At 37.1% G+C, this 18,899-nt stretch overlaps 1 protein-coding gene across 1 annotated transcript; it reads left to right on the top strand.

Annotated features, from left to right (window-relative positions):
• Window positions 1-353: 353 nt before the first annotated feature.
• Window positions 354-18,085, top strand: LOC128531399 (uncharacterized). The gene is made up of 18 exons (XM_053505212.1): window positions 354-520; window positions 1,110-1,269; window positions 1,383-1,535; window positions 1,670-1,830; window positions 2,609-2,782; window positions 2,871-3,006; window positions 3,777-3,964; window positions 4,032-4,173; window positions 4,353-4,539; window positions 11,402-11,591; window positions 12,236-12,395; window positions 12,514-12,666; window positions 12,780-12,940; window positions 16,844-17,017; window positions 17,100-17,235; window positions 17,355-17,542; window positions 17,622-17,763; window positions 17,882-18,085. The coding sequence occupies exons 1-18, from the start codon at window positions 359-361 to the stop codon at window positions 18,076-18,078; spliced, it is 2,964 nt and encodes a 987-aa protein (XP_053361187.1). The 5' UTR covers window positions 354-358; the 3' UTR covers window positions 18,079-18,085.
• Window positions 18,086-18,899: the final 814 nt, after the last annotated feature.

The raw sequence follows: 18,899 nt of genomic DNA, 5'->3' as shown, positions 1-18,899 counted from the left end.
ATGAGTGATGCACCCATAATAATAATAATAATAATAATAATAATAATAATAATCATTTGGTTTAGTAATTTATCAATAAAATTTTTTTGAGAAAGACTACAGTCAATATCAGTTTATGCACAAGAAATATTATTATACACAAAGACTTTTTTATTTATATAGTTATATTTTTATAAAATGGACATGTGATTTTAGCACAAGTGTCACTGTATTATTAATCTAATCCCAATTGCAAAAAAAGCACAGAAATGAAAGTTCATGGAAAACAGCATGCTATGTAAATTATTAACAAGTTTTTCAGCACTACTTTAAAGCCTTGCACAGACGTACAATAGTGTAGAACAGCTGTACAGTCATCATGCTGGGTTCCGGGATTCTGCTTGTGTTTTGTGTCTGCTTCCTCTTTTTCTTGATAAGGATTCAGAGGCCTAAAAACTTTCCTCCCGGACCACTACCTATCCCTGTATTTGGGAACTTGTTTCATTTTAATGTAAAAAATCCTCTGAAAGACTTTGGGAAGGTATGATACCATATTGTCTTTAAAAAATATATTAATATATATTTTTTAAACTATTTAATGAATGGTGTGAAGAAAACTGTGGTGGTGATTTTTTATTTAATCCAGACTAGTTAAGTAAGCAGGTTAGCTTATATACAAACACTCTTTAAAATGGACCTGAAAGAATAAATATTTTATTAAATATTATAAAAAAATGTGTTTTGCCATCACCACTAGCTACAGTAATTTGTACTTTTAGAACATCATGCACTGAGGACCACGCGTAGGGCATTAACCTATGTAACCTATTAAAACACCTTAGATAATACAATATCTTATTTTTTTTTTTGCATTCATGGAAGCCAATAAAGCACTTTCCCAATCTATGGCAAACTAGCCGTGCTTGTTTTGCTTGTTTTGTCAATGATGGGGTCATGGGGCAGTCAACTTTTGTCTGTGATAGCAAAATTTTCTTTATAAAATACTCAACATGCTCAGCCTTCCTATGACAGAACAGCAGGTGCTTTGACTAATGACAATTTTGCAATTTGGTTATTTAAGTATATGTTTATCTGTTCTGAATAATTTGTGTTCTATATTGGACATGTAGTTGGCTAAGCGGTATGGCAAAGTTTACAGTCTGTATATTGGGACAAAACCAGTTGTTGTTCTTAATGGTTTAAAAGCCATAAGAGAGGCTCTCGTGACCAAATCTGCAGAATTCTCAGGACGCCCACAGAATATGCTTAAGGATGTGACTGAAGGAAAAGGTATCTGTTACAAACAATTACACATCCCATGTGACACTGTATCAAGTTTCTGTTATACATGTATAATAAGTGCAATTCTAAAGTGTGTAACTGATATAAGTAAAATGTAACAGGATTCATAATGGCTGATTATGGCCCTGTATGGAAGGAGCATCGGCGCTTTGCTCTTATGACTTTAAGGAACTTTGGCTTGGGAAAAAAGTCTATGGAGAACAGGATTCTGGGAGAAATTGAATATCTTGTTGCAAAATTGGAAAAATATGCTGGTAATGTACAAACATGTGAAACATATCTCAAACGTGTTGAATATAGTTGCCCACAAAACGTCATCGAACATTTTTTTAAAAAGCAAGTAAAAAACAATATTTTATGTTATATCACCAAGATTTTATATTTGTAGGAAGTTCCTTACATCCTCAGACATTGTTCCACGATGCAGCATCAAATATCATCTACCTGGTTTTATTTGGCACTCGCTATGAGTATGGTGATGAAACTCTTAAAGTTTATGTTCGCTTATTTGCTGAAAGTACAAAGCTTGCTAATGGACCTTGGGCATTGGTAAGTTCAAGACTACCTTACTAGCATACTACAACTCTTTAACTACACACATATAGTACAATATATATTATAATATAGTACATATAGTATAACTCTTTTAACTAGACACAATTTCTGTAAGTTTGATATAGCAAACTTTGAAATAACAGCTGCGTTTTCTGGACTGCTGCTAGCTTGATTCTAGCCTTTGATTTAAGAGAGAGAAAGAAAGAAGTGTTTGTGTCTGTGTGCACGTGTTGAGGGAGCGTAGATTGAGCCACTTGCTGCAGCTGCCCCTACCCCTGCAAATGAAACTCACAGGCACAGACAGTTAGTTTTTACTTTAAAGCCAACAGCATGCCTGTGCTTCTTTTACTTATATCACAGGAGGTGTCAGTGCTAGAGCACCTTTCAATTTATGGGAGGTCAAGTTTCTTATGTGTATTTCAAAATTGAATACAGGATGACAGGTTTTCAATTAAGTAGTTGAATTTAGTCTATAGTCATTCTATTGTAGTCTATGGGGTCATCTTTTCAGTGAATTTAGGGTCATTTAGATTAATTCGATTAGGGCTTTTAATTTCATGTAATCTGTATCTGGAAATCACGATCAATCATTATGAAAATTATATTTATTATTTAGGTATTGTAATCTAGCTGCACTGTGTTCGCAAATCAGTGCTTAGGTGCTGCAAAAGTGTGAGAATCTGCCTGCTTTGGATAAGATAGAAATAAAATTTAATTTATTGGATAACAAATAAAGAAATGTACTACAACAAACAAATCTGTTGTTTTGTAGATCTATGATGCACTTCCTGTGGTGAGGACCTGGCCCCTTCCCTTTAAAAAAGCTTTTGACAATTACCAGATGCTTAAAAGCTTGACAGCAAACATGATCAAAGAGCACAAGACAACAAGAGTGCCCGGAAGACCAAGAGACTTTGTTGACTGCTATCTGGATGAGCTTGATAAGGTTTGTACCTATGTAATGAAGTCATTTCTTTTTGCCCCTAATTATAATTCTAACTAAATTGAATTATTTTATAACTTGTTTTTAATAGAGAAGCAATGAATCCACTTTCAGTGAAGAGCAACTTTCAACGTATATTATGAATCTGCATTTAGCTGGAACTGATACCACATCCAACACACTCCTTACAGCGATCCTCTACCTCATGGCTCATCCAGACATCCAAAGTCTGAACTTTAAAATTTTAAATATTAAAATAATAACGTACAGGCACGTGCACACATAGAGATCAAAGGGGGCTTGAGCACCTGCCCTTTTTATTCCTGGAGAGAAAGTGCCCTTTTTTCTGGTTTTTTTTTTTTTTTTGAAAAATAATATATACAGTATTCCTGTTTGCGCACAGCTTCCCTGTCAAACAAATATATTTATTGAAGAATAGTATATCTAAATATCAGGTCAGGAGTTCTGAAGCGAACAACCCCCAACCCCCCAAGGCCCGCGCAGTTTTTCTTGGCTTGTGCTGTGGTGAGTAGAGCTGTTGATAAACAAAAGATTAAACTACCAGTGCTCGAATAAGGCTCGAATTTACTGCTGATTAGCCAAAAACAAACATATAGTTAACCTGTGTTTTGCTAGCATGCATGCCTCATGAGCTACTAGACTAGCTAATGTGTAAGGGATAATCGCTATATATTATCCCTATAAATTTTGTAAATCTAAGTAACTGCCTCTGGTATTTATAAATTAACTTTTTAAATTATTTTTTAAAAAGGAAGTCAGTGTTGCGTTAATATATATACTTTTTTGTTTAAAAAAAGGAAAAAAAAAATATAATTATGAGAAGTGCCCTTTATTTAACTTGAGCCCCTGCCCCTCAAAATGTCTGTGCACGTCCCTGATAACGTACAATATGAATATAAACAAATATTTATATTTATAATATACATTATTTATATTGTCTAATAAGGGTGGCATACAGTATATGCTTCATTCCTAGAGAGATGCCAGAAGGAGATTGATGAAGTTATGAAGGGAAAATCTCAGGTATCTTTTGAAGACAGACAAAATCTGCCGTACACACAAGCTGTGATTTATGAGTGTCAGCGCATCGCTAGCACCGTCCCTCTGAGTGTGTCCCACTGTACCACAAGAGATACTGAACTCATGACCTACACCATCCCAAAGGTGATGATTTTAATTGCTTTGGCTTCAATGGTCCACTATACATGTTAATTTTTGTTCTATGTTTTAGGGAACTATGATCATCCCCAACCTATTTTCAGTATTGCGTGAAGAAGGCCAGTGGAAGTTTCCTCATGATTTTAACCCATTAAACTTTCTTAATGATCAGGGACAGTTTGAGAAACCTGAGGCCTTCTTACCCTTTTCTGCTGGTGAGAACTCAATAGTAAAAGGACACTGCAGATCTCTTCCACAACCAGATTAATTTATTTGGATATGACAATATATATATATATATATATATATATACATACACTATATATATATATATATATATATATATATATATATATATATATATATATATACACATATGTTTGTTTGTTTGCAGGCCCTCGTGCGTGTCTTGGAGAAGGTCTGGCTCGCATGGAGCTTTTCCTCGTCTTAGTTACACTCCTGCACCGCTTTCAGTTTGTTTGGCCTGAAGATGCAGGAGAACCAGATTTTACTATCATGTTTGGAGTAACAACTAAACCCAAGCCATACAGGATGGGACTCAGACTGAGACAGCCAGTTAGAAAAATATAGACTGAGGATATTTGGCTCCAAACTAAAAACAATAAGAAATTAGACTGTTCTTAAGCACATATGAAAGCTGTTTTAGGAAAAATGTTGCTATAATAAAAATGCTTGTTGGCTGTATTACATTTAATTACTTATTTTCTTATGGCCATATAAGTAAAATCCTGTGTTGTTTCTGTGAGTCTGTGAGAAAGTAAACAAAAAAAGGGCCAACATAGATTTCATCAAGTTAAATTCCAAATATTTAAAGTATTACATTAAATTTGTTAGATTGCAAATAGCAAGCCTCAACCTTTTTTAAACAATTATTAAAAGGGTGCCAGAAATAACTGAATGTTTGATGCCTTATGTTTGCAAGCGCTGACATTATTTAACACAGCCCTGCTGTACTATCACACATGCTCCTGATCTCTCACACCAGGAGGCAGATGCAACCAGAGGAGATCTATAACACAAGATTGCTGCATTTTTCGCGTGGGACGATCACCACTGTTTCATCTGGATGAAACTAGTCATAAAATAAAAACATAAGGCATACTGATAACAATTTAAGTCTCCATCTGGAGCCATACAGGGTATGTCATAATGTGTACTGAAACCTGGGGTACAGGTGGCCACAGGAGGGCTCACACTAAGGAAGCTGCAATCTGGCTGGAATCTTAGCTGTCCAGGGTTTATGCTTATGAGGGTGGTACTGCTGTAAAGGGGCCAGTAAACCTTGGGATATGGTTGACAGCCTGTGATATCACTGGTTGCTATTGTCTTTTCACCACCGCCCCAATCAATAGGTGCAATTGCATCTTGTGCATCATATTACCGAAGGGAGTTTCCACCCAGGAGACACAGAATTTTCTCAACTCTTGAGAAATCCATCCATCCATCCATCCATCCCTCCAAGAACCTCTGTAGTCGAACTAGGGACTGTGGAGGCCAATAGAGACCATTGTATTTATTCCCATTTGTACTACTGTAATAAGACCCCAGTCAACATTTACACATGTGGTTAGTGCAAGATAAACCTAAAAAAAAATTGTTTTTAAATGCAGGTCCATTTACAGCAAATAATTTAAGATAAATAAAAAAATAATCATTATATAACCTTAAGACAACTTTACAGTGAAAATATATTGAATACTACATCCTTCCCAGAACAAGTTACCCCCCGTTACAAAACTTAATTTTAAATTAGTTCAAGGACTGATGTTCCATCCTTCAATTTTCCACTTAGTAACTTCTCTCCTGCCACGCAGTATTATAGCCAATATTTCAGTGTAAAACCCAATTTCTATTTTTTTATACCCAGGCCAAAATATAGGTCAGTAGCTTAACCAATAACATAGATTATCTGAATAACTGAAAATGTGGTTTTAGTTCTTATATTTTATGATAATGCAAGATACCGTTAGTACTGATACCGGCAAAAGTTATCATAAAAAACATGTCTGCAAAAAACAATGTTCACGGAACATTGTCTTGAACTGCACTGTGGTATATACAGTGCAACAATGACACTTAGTGGATAGTTCAGGTAACTTCCTTACATATGAATATTTATTCATTATTGTGGAGTACAGCCTTGGACCTTCTTTACTGTGAAATGTCATTTTTGCTGGGTCAAAGATTTGTTATCACTGATGGCCTGTTGATTTGACATCCCTCTCCATACTTTACTTTAATATACGACTGCTTTGAATAAGAAGCACATTTCCATAACGAATTATGCTCCCAATCCAAGGTTTACCTGTAATTACTTAAAATATATACTTTAATTGTCAATTGTATATTTTATTCAAAATTAATTTAAGGTTTATACACATTGACACACCATATAAAGTAAATTTTTATACAATTTATTGATTTTATATTTAAAAAGTGTTATAAATTGATGTTCACAGGCATGGCATATAAACATAGTAAAGGATAGTTTCTTGTAATGTTATCTGTATTTTCTATTGTACAAGTAGATAGCTGTTTTACCAGTAGTACTACTCCATGGACCATCTTTGGCAAGAGCCTATTGCTCATACTTTTGCTCTGCTGGTGTGAGCTTCATACAGTACGTACATACAAGACATGTTTTTTTTTTGCCCTCTAAAGTCTGCAACAGGACCGTGCCAAGCCAGTTTCCAACACATCGGTGTGCACTTGAAAGAGACAGTTGAAGTCAGGGATGTAGAGAAAAGGGAGTGGGCTGTGCCCCAGGGTTTACTTCGGATGCACACGTTTTCCTCCAGTGTAAAGTCTTGAATAGGGTGTGGGAAATATTTAATTTTTAGTGTGTTTTATGATATTCTGTGTGCATGAGAACAGAGTGTTTTCTTTCTTTTACTTCGACACACTGCACTATCAATAAACACATTCCATAGTATAGTTTATGTTAAGGGTCGTAAAACTGCTGAAGGCTTGTAAATGCAGAACTACTCCCAAGTTTCTGTTCTTCTTCACGTTATCTTTTATAAAGATGTAACCGCTCCTGCACCCACCTTTTTGGTGCTTTTGTGTGTGTGCATATATATACTTCTGTCTCCCACAATAAACTTTGAACATCTCACTGAGCACTGATTTGTGTGTTTCATTGCGGGGTTCCCTGGATCCTGGTGGGACAAGCGGAATACAGGCTGAGCACTGAGTAGACAAAAGGGGGTCTACCAAAATTCAAGAAATCCTTACACAGGGCCAGCTAAAATACAGAAACCGGGAGAGAAATGTTAAGGAAAAAGGGTGATCTTTTATTAACAAAATAAAAAAATTTTCGGCTGAAAGAGAAAAGGGGAAGGTGAAAATCAGGAACGAAGGAGCAGAGCCTGGCATGGGCCTTTTCTTCCAGTCATGCCTTGTGGTGGCGAACAGTAATCTAAGAAATGCACAGTAGGAATCTGGAAATACACAGAGGCAAAATATGTTTCATTTTACCACCCAAGACCTAGCAATGCTAATGCTACTGAGCAAAGTAATCTCACAACTGTATTTAAAACTGCTGACGATAAGAATCATTTCTTGTAAACTATGGTAGCTTAAGTTTTTCTAGTGTTTGCACAAGAATAATTATTCTATATTATATATTACTATATTTTCTATATTAAGCCTCCTCGTATTACGTATTTCTTTTTAGCGAGAACCTAAAAAAAATCCTTCTTCAGGAGATTATTGACCTAATGAGAGAGAGAGAGAGATCTCTGATCCCTGCCTACATGATACAGTTTTTATGTGCAAGAATTACACAGTGTTCAGCATTATTTTATACATATATAGCACTAAGAACACATGAGGTACACTGTGGTTGTAACACTGTCAAACAGCTTACTAGGCAGTTTACATAGATTTTTGACGCGAAGCTATTACATATTTTTTTTAATTGGATTAGATTAGATTAGATTCAACTTTATTGTCATTGTGCAAAGTGCTATCAAAATGGACAAAGCCAATGAAATACAGTTAGCATCTAGGCAGAAGTGCATAAGTGACCTATTTACAATAAATATGTACAGAGGTGAGAGTGTCTTGTGTATAAAAGGTGCAGTAGGTAACAAGAAGAAGGTAACATATACATTAAAACTGTGAAATCATTTTGCAGTGGAGAGAAAATGCCAGGAAAAAAACAGCATGCACAACATGATATAAATATATTTTTATCTATAAACATATATCTACATCTATACACAGTGTATACATTATGCTCTGACCTCTTTTTTTTTTTTTTTATTAAACAATTTTTTTGAATAATAAACTTGGCAAATTCATCACAATTGAGTACATTAGGTATGATAGAGCTACTCTCATTTCTATCGGTATGCAAAGTTCTCACAGTTCCAGTATGCAAAAAATACTTTACTCCCCTTAAAGAGAATGAACTAATTTCACTTATCTCTTCTTTAAAATCGTCAACTTGTGAATTAGATCCTATCAGTTCATAGATCTAAACGGTGACACTTCTGCATGTTCTCAATACTGTTTGTTGTTCTACAGGGCTCAGTGCTTTTTCTCTTTACATTCTTTCTCTGGGCAACATAAATTATAAGCATGGTGTTCGTTTTCATTGCTATGCCGGTGACACACAATTATATGTCTCAGCAAAACCAGATGAGAAAAAAACAGCTTACTAAAGTTTAGCAATGTGTGCAGGACATAACAGATTGGATGTTAATCAACTTCTGCTTAATCCTGATAAGACAAATGACCTAGACATAGGACCACAAGCAGCTAGAAGCAAGCTTTTCAATCACACTGTAACTTTAAATGGCCTTTCTGTTCCATCCAGTGCAACAGTGAAAGACCTCGTGTGATTATGGAATCCAGCCTTTTATTTGAAACTCATGTAGATAATATTACCAGGATATCATTCTTTCATCTCAGAAATGTTGCCAAGATAAAGAAAATATTGTCACTAAATGTTGCAGAAAAACTAGTTCATGCTTTTACCACCTATAGGTTAGACTATTGTAATGCCTTACTGTCTGGTTGTTCAACTAGGTGCAAAAACAAGCTTCAGTTAGTCCAGAATGCTGCAGCGAGAGTCCTCACTTGTAACGATGCGGGTTGCGCGAGGGGCAGAACTACGCATAAACTGTTCAGAATGGGCAGTCTGCTACCACGCAGAGTTCTAAACAGGCAAAGGTGCTGCCATTTATATACGCAGTTGCCAGGCAACGCCACCGTCAGGCAATCAGCCGTCACCGAACCGCACGTGGCAGCGTCTCTATATTAGGGTCCTGATACTATGCCGCTTTGTGCAATCATTTAGGTAGCACCGGTAAGGTATCAGGGCCGAAGACAAAAAAAAGGCCAAAACAAGAGAAAAGAAAAAGAAAGAAAGAAAATACAAGAGCACAGAAAGTCGAGAGACAGAGGCAAAGACCCAGCCTTTGCCTCCCTAAGATGCCGGCGCGAGAGAGAGAGAGTGGCGTGCTGTCCTTTAAGCACGTGCTCTTAGGCCAAGTATAAAGTATACACAAGAAACACACAAACTCCCTCCCTATTAATCCTCGGTAAGCGCATGAGCCCCAAGAGGATATATTCTTTGTTTTAGTTTCCAGAGCCCCATCCATACTCGCATAGATGGCGAAGCTCTGTTTATTTTGTATTTTCAGGTTTTTTCAATTTCCTTTTAACTTCCTTAACTTCCTTAATTGATAATCCCACACCATCTCCAAATGAAAAGGCCTCCCGTGCATATCATAAGCACTCTCACAACTCGTTTACTACGAGTATTATGGTAAACTGGTATGTTTAGATGATGTCTTCCCCACTCTCATTGATCACTCAGGTTTGTTGATGGTGAAGTGATTGGTCACTTTACATCTCAGGAAGTCCTCATATCTGTGTTTCCTTCTGGCTCTTCCTTTTACTTATGCTGTCATAGTTAGTCCTGCCAGAGTCCCTGCTTGCACTTTGCACTAAATATACACTGTACATTCACTTTACTGTTATACTGAACAGTATGATGTATGATCAATCCCTGCTATCTGTTTCACCCAAATGAGGATGGGTTCTCTGTTGACTATGGTTCCACTCAAGGTTTTTTTTCTACTGCCATCAGTTTTTTCTTGCCACTGTCGTTGTCTTTCTTGGCTTGCTCATCAGGGACAATCCTATTATTTTAATTTATACACATTCACATTTCAGACAAACTTAAATTATTCTTTTGATTGTGTAAAGCTGCTTTGCAACAATGCCAAGTGTTGAAAGCACTATACAAATAGAATGAAATTAAATTGAATTTAATGTCTCTTATGAAGTAGCAAGTAAGCATTAAAGTCATTGCATATATACAATAGGCCCAATATTGTGCAGGGGGACAGAAGCCACAAGGCCTGTGGGTATGTGCTGGCACCTAACCCAGTGCCCAGTGCCCCAGACAGGCTAGCTTTTGGTCCTTTCGATGAGCTTTGGAACCCATGATCCCATGACACATCTGCTGGTTTGGTGAATGATATTTAGCCAAACCTGTTTATTATTAAATTCAGGTGTGTCAATCAGGCTCCATATACCCAGTAAAGGGGAATCTTAATTGTCCAAGAGATCTTGGACAATTGGACAAAGCTATGATGCTTCCAACTTTGTGGCTAGAGTTTTTAAAAGGCCCTTTTTTAATTTGACATAACTGTGCCCTAGTGCAAGGACTATAAAGACATGGTTTGATGAGTTCGGTGTGAGTTTGACTTGGCCACACAGAGTCCTGATCTCAATCCCATCGAGCACCTTTGGAATGAATAGGAGCAGAAATGCTCTACAGAATAAATGAGCACAAATTCCCACAGAAACATTCCAAAATCTTGTAGACAGCCTTTGAAGAAAAGTGAAAGCTGTTATAGCTGCAAAAGGGAGACCAACTTCATATTAAAGTGTATGTATTTGGATGCAACATCATTGTAGGTTTGAATTTTAGTTTTTTGTCATATGCATGTTAAAAACACTGGTTTAAACCATACATTGCAATTCTTACTTTGCCCAGTTTAGTGACCATACATAGGAACATACACATAAAGTAACAATTTTTTTTTTAAAGGCACATAGGAGATGGGGGGGACGGACGGGGGGGATTCAACTATTTCAAGATTTAAAAGAAGGTGCAGCTATTCAGAAGTCTTTTTGTCCGTGACTTCACACTTCTGTATCAACTTTCAGACAGCAGAAGTGTGAATAGTTGTGGTACAAATGTGTAATTGGCCAAACACTATTATCAATATAGTGTACCTATATGTATGTGTAGTATGTAAATGATTAACATGCACTGTTTGATATAGGGTGTATCATTTCAAAGGTTTGTAGTGTAGAGAGCAGCCGTTCAACAGTCACTATGCTAAGTAAATAATTAACAAGCACTGTTTGATATAGGGTGTATCATTCCAAATTTTGTAGTGTGCAGAGCAGCCGTACAGCAGTCATTATGTTCGGTTCATGGATCCTGATCGTGTTTTGTGTCTGCCTCCTCTTCCTTTTTATTAGGATCCAGAGGCCCAAGAACTTCCCTCCTGGACCAAGACCCATCCCTATATTCGGAAACTTGTTTCATTTTGACATAAAAAATCCTCTGAAAGACTTCGAGAAGGTACAGCATAATGTTATCTTTTATTTAAAGTGAGTCTAAGGCACAAAGAAGGTTTTTTTTTCTTCTGTTGTTTCACAATTGCCACTATCTTATATATAGTTGTGGCATGACTTTCAAACCAGCCTGCATTGTTTTAGGCACTAACTAATGCTTTTGCTACTACTGAAGGACTATGCAGGGTATCTCATTTTATTTTAAGGACAGGTAAGCTGATAGGGCATTTGAATTCTACTTGAAAGCCAGTCCTTACGCTTGATCCCCCTGTATCTTCTCCATTTGTACAGTATGGTACCCTTGAGGGCAAATTTACAGTTTTTTTTTTTTTTTGAGACTTTTATAGTTTTCTTGCAGCACTCTTACACCGATACGTGTCTTTAGTCACAATAGAATTCATTTACAATATTCAAGTTTGGTTTGTGACTGCAAAATTGGACTAGGAATTCCCGTACAGTTGTTTTCTTTACTATAGATGATTTTTTATTATTATCATTATTATTAGTTTATATATATAAAAAATATATTTTTCTCTGCTGTTAAATATGGTAGATCATTATTGACCCTGAAGACAACATGATGGCTAAAGACACTTTTGCAATGTTTATGTTTTTGTCTTAAATAAAATTTGGTCTATGTTGTATGTGTAGTTGGCTAAGCAGTATGGAAACGTTTACAGTCTGTATATTGGGACAAAACCAGCTGTTGTTCTGAATGGTTTAAAAGCCATAAAGGAAGCTCTGGTGAACAAATCCACAGACTTCTCAGGACGCCCGCAGAACATCATTAAGGATATAAGTGAGGGGAAAGGTGAGATCCATGACAAACAATTACACATCAATAAATATATATTTTATAGATAGAGGTTCTGTTTAACATGTATTACTACTTCAAGTCCAAAGTGTGATGTAAGTCAAATTAAACATAGGAGTCATTATGGCTGATTATGGGCTTCAATGGAAGGAGCACCGGCGCTTTGCTCTCACGACCTTAAGGAACTTTGGCTTGGGAAAACAGTCTATGGAGAAAAGGATTCTGGGAGAACTTGAACACCTTGTTGCAAAATTGAATAAATATGCAGGTATGAACAGGTTTCTTAAGTAGCCATGTTCTTGTTAATTCGTTGTTCATTAAATGTCCACTGGGTTAGAAAGAAATTTCCCATTAACATAGTTTTTTTTTACATATTTGTAGGAAGTTCCTTGTGTCCTCAGACTTTGTTCCATGATGCAGCATCAAATATCATCTACCTGGTTTTATTTGGCACTCGCTATGACTACGGTGATGAAACCCTTAAAGTGTACGTTCGGCTGTTCACTGAAAATTTAAAGCTTGGTAATGGAGCTTGGGCAATGGTAAGTTCAAATAATTTCAATTTTATTTGTATAACACTTTTCGATTAGCACATAATTGATTAGTAGCTTTATATCCATAATGAACAAGCTAGAGGAGTCAGTGACAAAATCATATATAAAGGAACTTCAAAGAAACCAATCTCTCAAGGAAGCACATCCTTTTCACTGTGACATTTAAAAATGAATTCACAAACTGTTGACTGGAGACTTAGGTACAAAACTGTTCATAATAACTTCAATTATAAAACTATTAAAGTGATTACAGTCATTACCCAGTCATAGCAAAACTCTTTGTATCAATGCAGTCCAAAGCCAACTTCATGTTTTCTACATGTAAAAATTCTCACCAGTCACATGTATTTATAAGCAGGCCATATGGGGCCATCCTTAGCACCAATGAATGGTAATGAGTGATGAAAACTTCAACTAGAAATAAAACTTGGATATGGCAATTCCAGAGGGCAAAAGAGATCAGAATTAGAGCTGTGTTAATCCGTTGTGCAATTAATCAGTCTCTTATCAGATCAATTAATTAAACTGTGAATCAGCTTTCAATTTATAATTGATTCTTGCTTTTTTTTTTTTAAAAAAAACATTGGAAAAACACTAAATGGGTACCTAAAATATCATGCAGCTATAGAGCTTTTGCAAAAAAAAAAAAAAGGCCTATCAACAAATACTTGCAAGAGTATGCAGTGCTTCTTTCTTTGAGTTTATGGAGACTGGAACAGAAGGTTGAAAAAAAACAATTATGGCTTTACATGAGTCCCTGCAGGGCTATGGTATGGTCAACTTTCTTCTCTTGCTGCTGTTGAGTGAATTGCCACTATGTGTGTATTAGCTCGGCTCCTTTTTTTTTATAATACAGCTGGAGTCTGCCTCAAACCTCATTACCCAGAACACATCACAGCCTACAGCAATTTCCACCACTGACTACAATTCCCAACACTACAGTCATTCTCATCATGTGAACTCTAACAGGAATTGAGCGATACGCAGGCTCTTTCAATAACCACAGGCTCTTAAGCGCAACACAGGCTTAGAGCTCAACAAAACAAACAGAGCTGAAGTTAAGACGAGACTAAGGAACAGGACGAGACTAAGGGCTGAACGGGTTAGTAGTTAGTGGAGTTAGTATCTAATCTGGTTATTATAGAAATGGAGGATGACCTAACCGGGTTAGTAACTAATACTAGTAACCTACAAGAGAAACTCACACGAACCTAAGCACACAAGAGGCTAATCCATACTAGCGGCTAAACCTTCTGAAAACTAAGCCTACTAGTGGCTAACCCCACTGCAGAGTTAGAAGAAAGCAGTGCAGAGGAGGCAAAGATGAAGAGAGACGAGTGGAGCATAAGGAAAGGATGAGTTATCATAGGCAATGTGAGATCTCTTGACAATTAGATGGATGAGCTAAACGCTTTTGTAAGTACTGAAAACATCACCCACGAGTGCAGTCTGATGTGTTTTACAAAGACTTGGTTACATGATGATGTGCTGAGAGCGGTAAGAGGAAAGGTGGGGTGGGGGGTACCTGTTTACACCAACAACATGTGGTGTAACCCCGGTCATGGGACTGTTAAAGAGCATGTTTGTAACACTGAACTGGACTGCTAGCTGTCTGACTTCGCCCATACTATTTACAGAGAGAATTCTCATATGTGAAAATAACTGCTGTGTACATTCATCAGTTCACGAATGCTGCTGCCACATGTGATGTCATCCACTCGGTAACGGCCAAACTCCCGACTCGGCACCTCGATGCCTTTCTACTGATTTCCAGCAATTTTAACCACGCATCGCTGACCAAGACTCTTCCCACTTTCACTTATTATGTGGATTGTCACACCAGGGTGGATAGAACACTAGACCTGCTATATGCCAATGTTAAAAGCACTTACAGTGCAGCAGCCTTACCCCCCCTGGGAAGGTTAGATCACAACCTAGTCCCCCTCCTGCCAATATACAAACCCCTGGTTCAGAGACAGCCTGTTGCAGTGAGAAATGTGAGATGGTGGTAAGAAGGAGCCACGGCCTTATAGGATTGTTTTGAGGCTACAGACTGGGGGGTTCTCCGTGAACCAAATGGCGGAGACATTGATGGCATGACAGACTGCATCACGGAATACATAAACTTCTATGTTGACACCTGTGTAATAATGAGAAATATTTGCTGTTTGCCCAACAACAAACCCTGGTTCACTGAGAACTTAAAGCTTGTTTAAATGAGAAAAAATGGCTTTTAGGTCTGGTGATAAAGAAGGCTCAAACAATGCTAGCTGGCAACATCAGGGATGGGAAAAAGTCCTACAGGAAAAATAACTGGAACAAAAACTGAAACAAAACAACATAAGAGACGTGTAAAGGGGCATGAGGAGCATTACAAGCCACAAGACAAGGTGGCCAGGCTATTGAGGGGAATGTGGAATGTGCAAACAATCTCAACACTTTAATAAATTTAATGTCTCTCTGTCTCACACTTCCCTCGGCTTCAGCTTCAATCCACACGCTCCTGCTCCCATGTACTCCCCCACACAGAAAACAGCCACTACTCCTGCTCTCCCCTCGCATCATATCGTCCCTGTGCCCAGACCGACTACAGCCCTGTCGCTCTGACATTGCACTTTATGGAGGTGTTTGAGAGACTTCCCCGGGATAAACATCGTCCCCTGGTAAAGTCCTCTTGGGCCCTCCAACCTTTCCTGGGAGTAGAGAATGCCATAATATACCTGCTCCATAGAACACACTCCCACCTCGACAAACCAGGGACCACTGAAAGAATGATGTTCTTTAACTTCTCAAGTGCATTCAACACCATTCGACTGGCAGTACTGGGGGAAAAACATGCACATAGACACCTCTTTACTTTCCTAGGTCATGGACTATTTGACGACTCTCTAGTTGTTCGATGCCTGTCTGTGGCGGATGACTTTGTTTTTTGGTGTGAACGTAATCACCTACAATGTAACAATGAAAAGAAAACAAACTAAGATGGTTGTAGACTTCAGGAGTAAGACCCCTGTGACTTCTATATCTGTCCAGGGGTAGATAGTGGAAATTGTTTTAGAATACAAATATCTGGGAGTTCATCTGGACAACAAACTCGACTGGTCACATAGAACAACAGCACTCTACAAGAAAGGACAAAGCCAGTTGTAGATTTTGAGAAGGCTCATGTTTTTTAAAGTTTGTAACACCATTCTTCAAATGTTTTATGAAACTGTTGTGGGTCGAGTGTCATTTTTTATGCTGTGGTCTGTTAGGCCTGTAACATTAAAGTTTCAGACAGAAATAGACGGGACAATGTAATTAGTCGCTTTATGGCTGGATCAATGCCAGGAATGAAGCTCGACACTGTGGATGTAGTAGCAAAGAGAAGGATTCTGTGCAAAATACGATCCATCTTAAACAATCATTCTCACCTGCTATTCAGTGTTCTCTCCAACCATAGGAGCAAATTCAGAGAGTCAAACAACTGTAACCAAAAATAAGCAATTTCCCCCTGGGATTAATAAAGTTATTTGAATCTTGAATTTCCATTTGTAATTTGATAATTTTGGTAGTTTTTAATACTTTACAAACCTAAGTGTTTAACGGCAGCATATAAAAAATTGTTTACAAGAAAATTTTATTCCCATGAATCCTCAGGAGGCTTCACTAAAACTTTTTCCATCTTAGCGTTTAATGCATTTAAACAAACGCTCTAACAGAGTTGGGTTATTTTCATTAATCTATATCATGTGGTCAGTGGAGATAATTTTCAGTTCAAGAGGTGTCTGGCTACATAAGTTTGTGACCCACCTTGGTTTGGGTTATGTTGAGAAACATATTTCTTTTGTCTTTGCTTTCTTTAGATGAGAAGCTAAGAAGATAAATCTGTTTTTTTTTTTATTTTGGTAGATCTATGATGCACTTCCTGTGGTAAGGTCCTGGCCCCTTCCCTTTAAAAAAGCCTTTGATAATAACAGCAAACTTAAAAAGATGACAGCAAACATGATTAAAGAGCACAAGACAACAAGGATCCCAGGGAAACCAAGAGACTTTGTTGATTGCTATCTGGATGAGCTTGATAAGGTTTGTATTTTTGTGAAGAAGTCACTTTTATGTTGCTTGTTGAAAATCATGCTAAAATGTTATTTTATATCATGTTTAATAGGAAGACAAAGAATCAACTTTTAGCGAAGAACAACTTGTGGCTTATATTTTAAATCTGCATGTAGCTGGCACTGACACCACATCCAACACACTCCTTACAGCGATGCTTTACCTTATGACTCATCCAGACATCCAGGGTCAGTGTTACATTTTACTCTGCTTATGCAATCTTAGTAAAATTGAAAATTTTATGTTTATTGCCCACCATAATAGATTAAAGTGATCTAATAATAGCGCCCTACATGCTTTTTTTAAGAGAGATGCCAGATGGAAATTGATGAGATTATGGAGGGAAAATCACATCCTTCATTTGAGGACAGAAACAACATGCCATACATACAGGCTATGATACACGAATGTCAGCGCACTGCCAACACCGTCCCTCTGAGTGTGTCACACTGTACCACTAGAGATACTGAACTGATGAACTACACCATACCAAAGGTAACAATTTTAATTGCTTCATTGGCTGCACTGTTTCACTTCTCATAGTAATCGCTTTTTTTATTCATCTGTGCTCCAGGGAACTATGATCATCCCCAACCTGTCCTCAGTATTACGTGAGGAGGGCCAGTGGAAGTTTCCTTATGAATTTAACCCATCAAACTTCTTAAATGATCAGGGACAGTTTGTGAAACCTGAGGCATTCTTACCCTTTTCTGCTGGTGAGTGAAATACACGGCAAACTTTATTGAAAAGTTGTTGTTCACCCAAACCTGAGACTGATTTATTTTTATCCGACCAACCACATGTCTAAACGTTTGTATCTGTCAATGTGTCCAGGGCCTCGTGTATGTCTTGGAGAAGGTCTGGCTCGCATGGAGCTCTTCCTCTTCTTGGTTACTCTTCTACACCGCTTTCAGTTCATTTGGCCTGAAGATGCAGGAGAACCAGATTTTACACCTGTGTTTGGACTAACAATTACACCAAAACCTTACAGAATGGGAGTCAGGCTGAGAGAGTCAGCTAAAGAAATATAGAAACAGAAAACTTGTCATGTGAACACTGTTCTAAAAGCATGTTTTCTGTGATTCTATGAAAAAAGTAAATAGACAAAGCCAAAAAAAGTTAAATCCAGTTCAATTTCAGTTACTGTATTTAACCCATATACATATAAGTGGCATCAAAAGGTTTTGAGACTTTGTTGTTTTGTATCATGAGAATTTTGCCCCCCCATATACAGTACTGCTTAAACTTAATGCCTATATCTTGCTTAATGCCTATGTCTTGTGTTTCTGAAATGATTAAGAAGTTTCATTTGTCACAAGATGCTTAATTTTGTACCCATTAGTGCCAAAAACAGAAATATTAATATTTATACATATTTTATTACATATATATAACAAAAACAATAGAAGATGTTTTACTTCCTTATTTCTAGGTGCTAATTAGATTTGAGTAAACATGACACAAAGACAAGAAAATCACATGATGGATAGATGCAGAAATAGATGCGGAGTTTATACAAACTACAGTAGTTCTGCTTTCCCCATGTGGGTTCGTTTGATTTATTCACTTGTTTTGCAAATTAATATAATGAATATCAACTATAAACACAGATTTTGTACATTACTATAAAATACAAATAAAACATTTTTTTTTTACTAATGTCATAAAAGCTCAACTGTTACTTCCAATATTTTCTCTATATTTGTTATTTTTCTGGGGTACTGATTAAACATTTTTTCTGCTTTGCAAAAGTTGCCCCTCTTTGTGGTCTGAGTATAATGACTGAAAGCTGCTTACATCAGCACATGTTTTTACGTTACAAAAGTCAGCATTTTGATCAAACGGGAGTTGA

The sequence above is a fragment of the Clarias gariepinus genome, chromosome 10 (genome assembly GCF_024256425.1).
Source record: "Clarias gariepinus isolate MV-2021 ecotype Netherlands chromosome 10, CGAR_prim_01v2, whole genome shotgun sequence".
NCBI lineage: Eukaryota > Metazoa > Chordata > Actinopteri > Siluriformes > Clariidae > Clarias > Clarias gariepinus.
The sequence above is the reverse complement of the archived record's forward strand: the minus strand, read 5'-3'. Positions and strand labels throughout refer to the sequence as shown.

Excerpts from the sequence above, each read along its gene's own strand:
- LOC128531399 (XM_053505212.1), top strand. The coding sequence starts at position 359 with ATGCTGGGTTCCGGGATTCTGCTTGTGTTTTGTGTCTGCTTCCTCTTT. Across the intron at positions 2,783-2,870 it reads ATCTGGATGAGCTTGATAAG|AGAAGCAATGAATCCACTTT; the intron begins GTTTGTACCTAT and ends TGTTTTTAATAG. Across the intron at positions 4,174-4,352 it reads CTTCTTACCCTTTTCTGCTG|GCCCTCGTGCGTGTCTTGGA; the intron begins GTGAGAACTCAA and ends GTTTGTTTGCAG.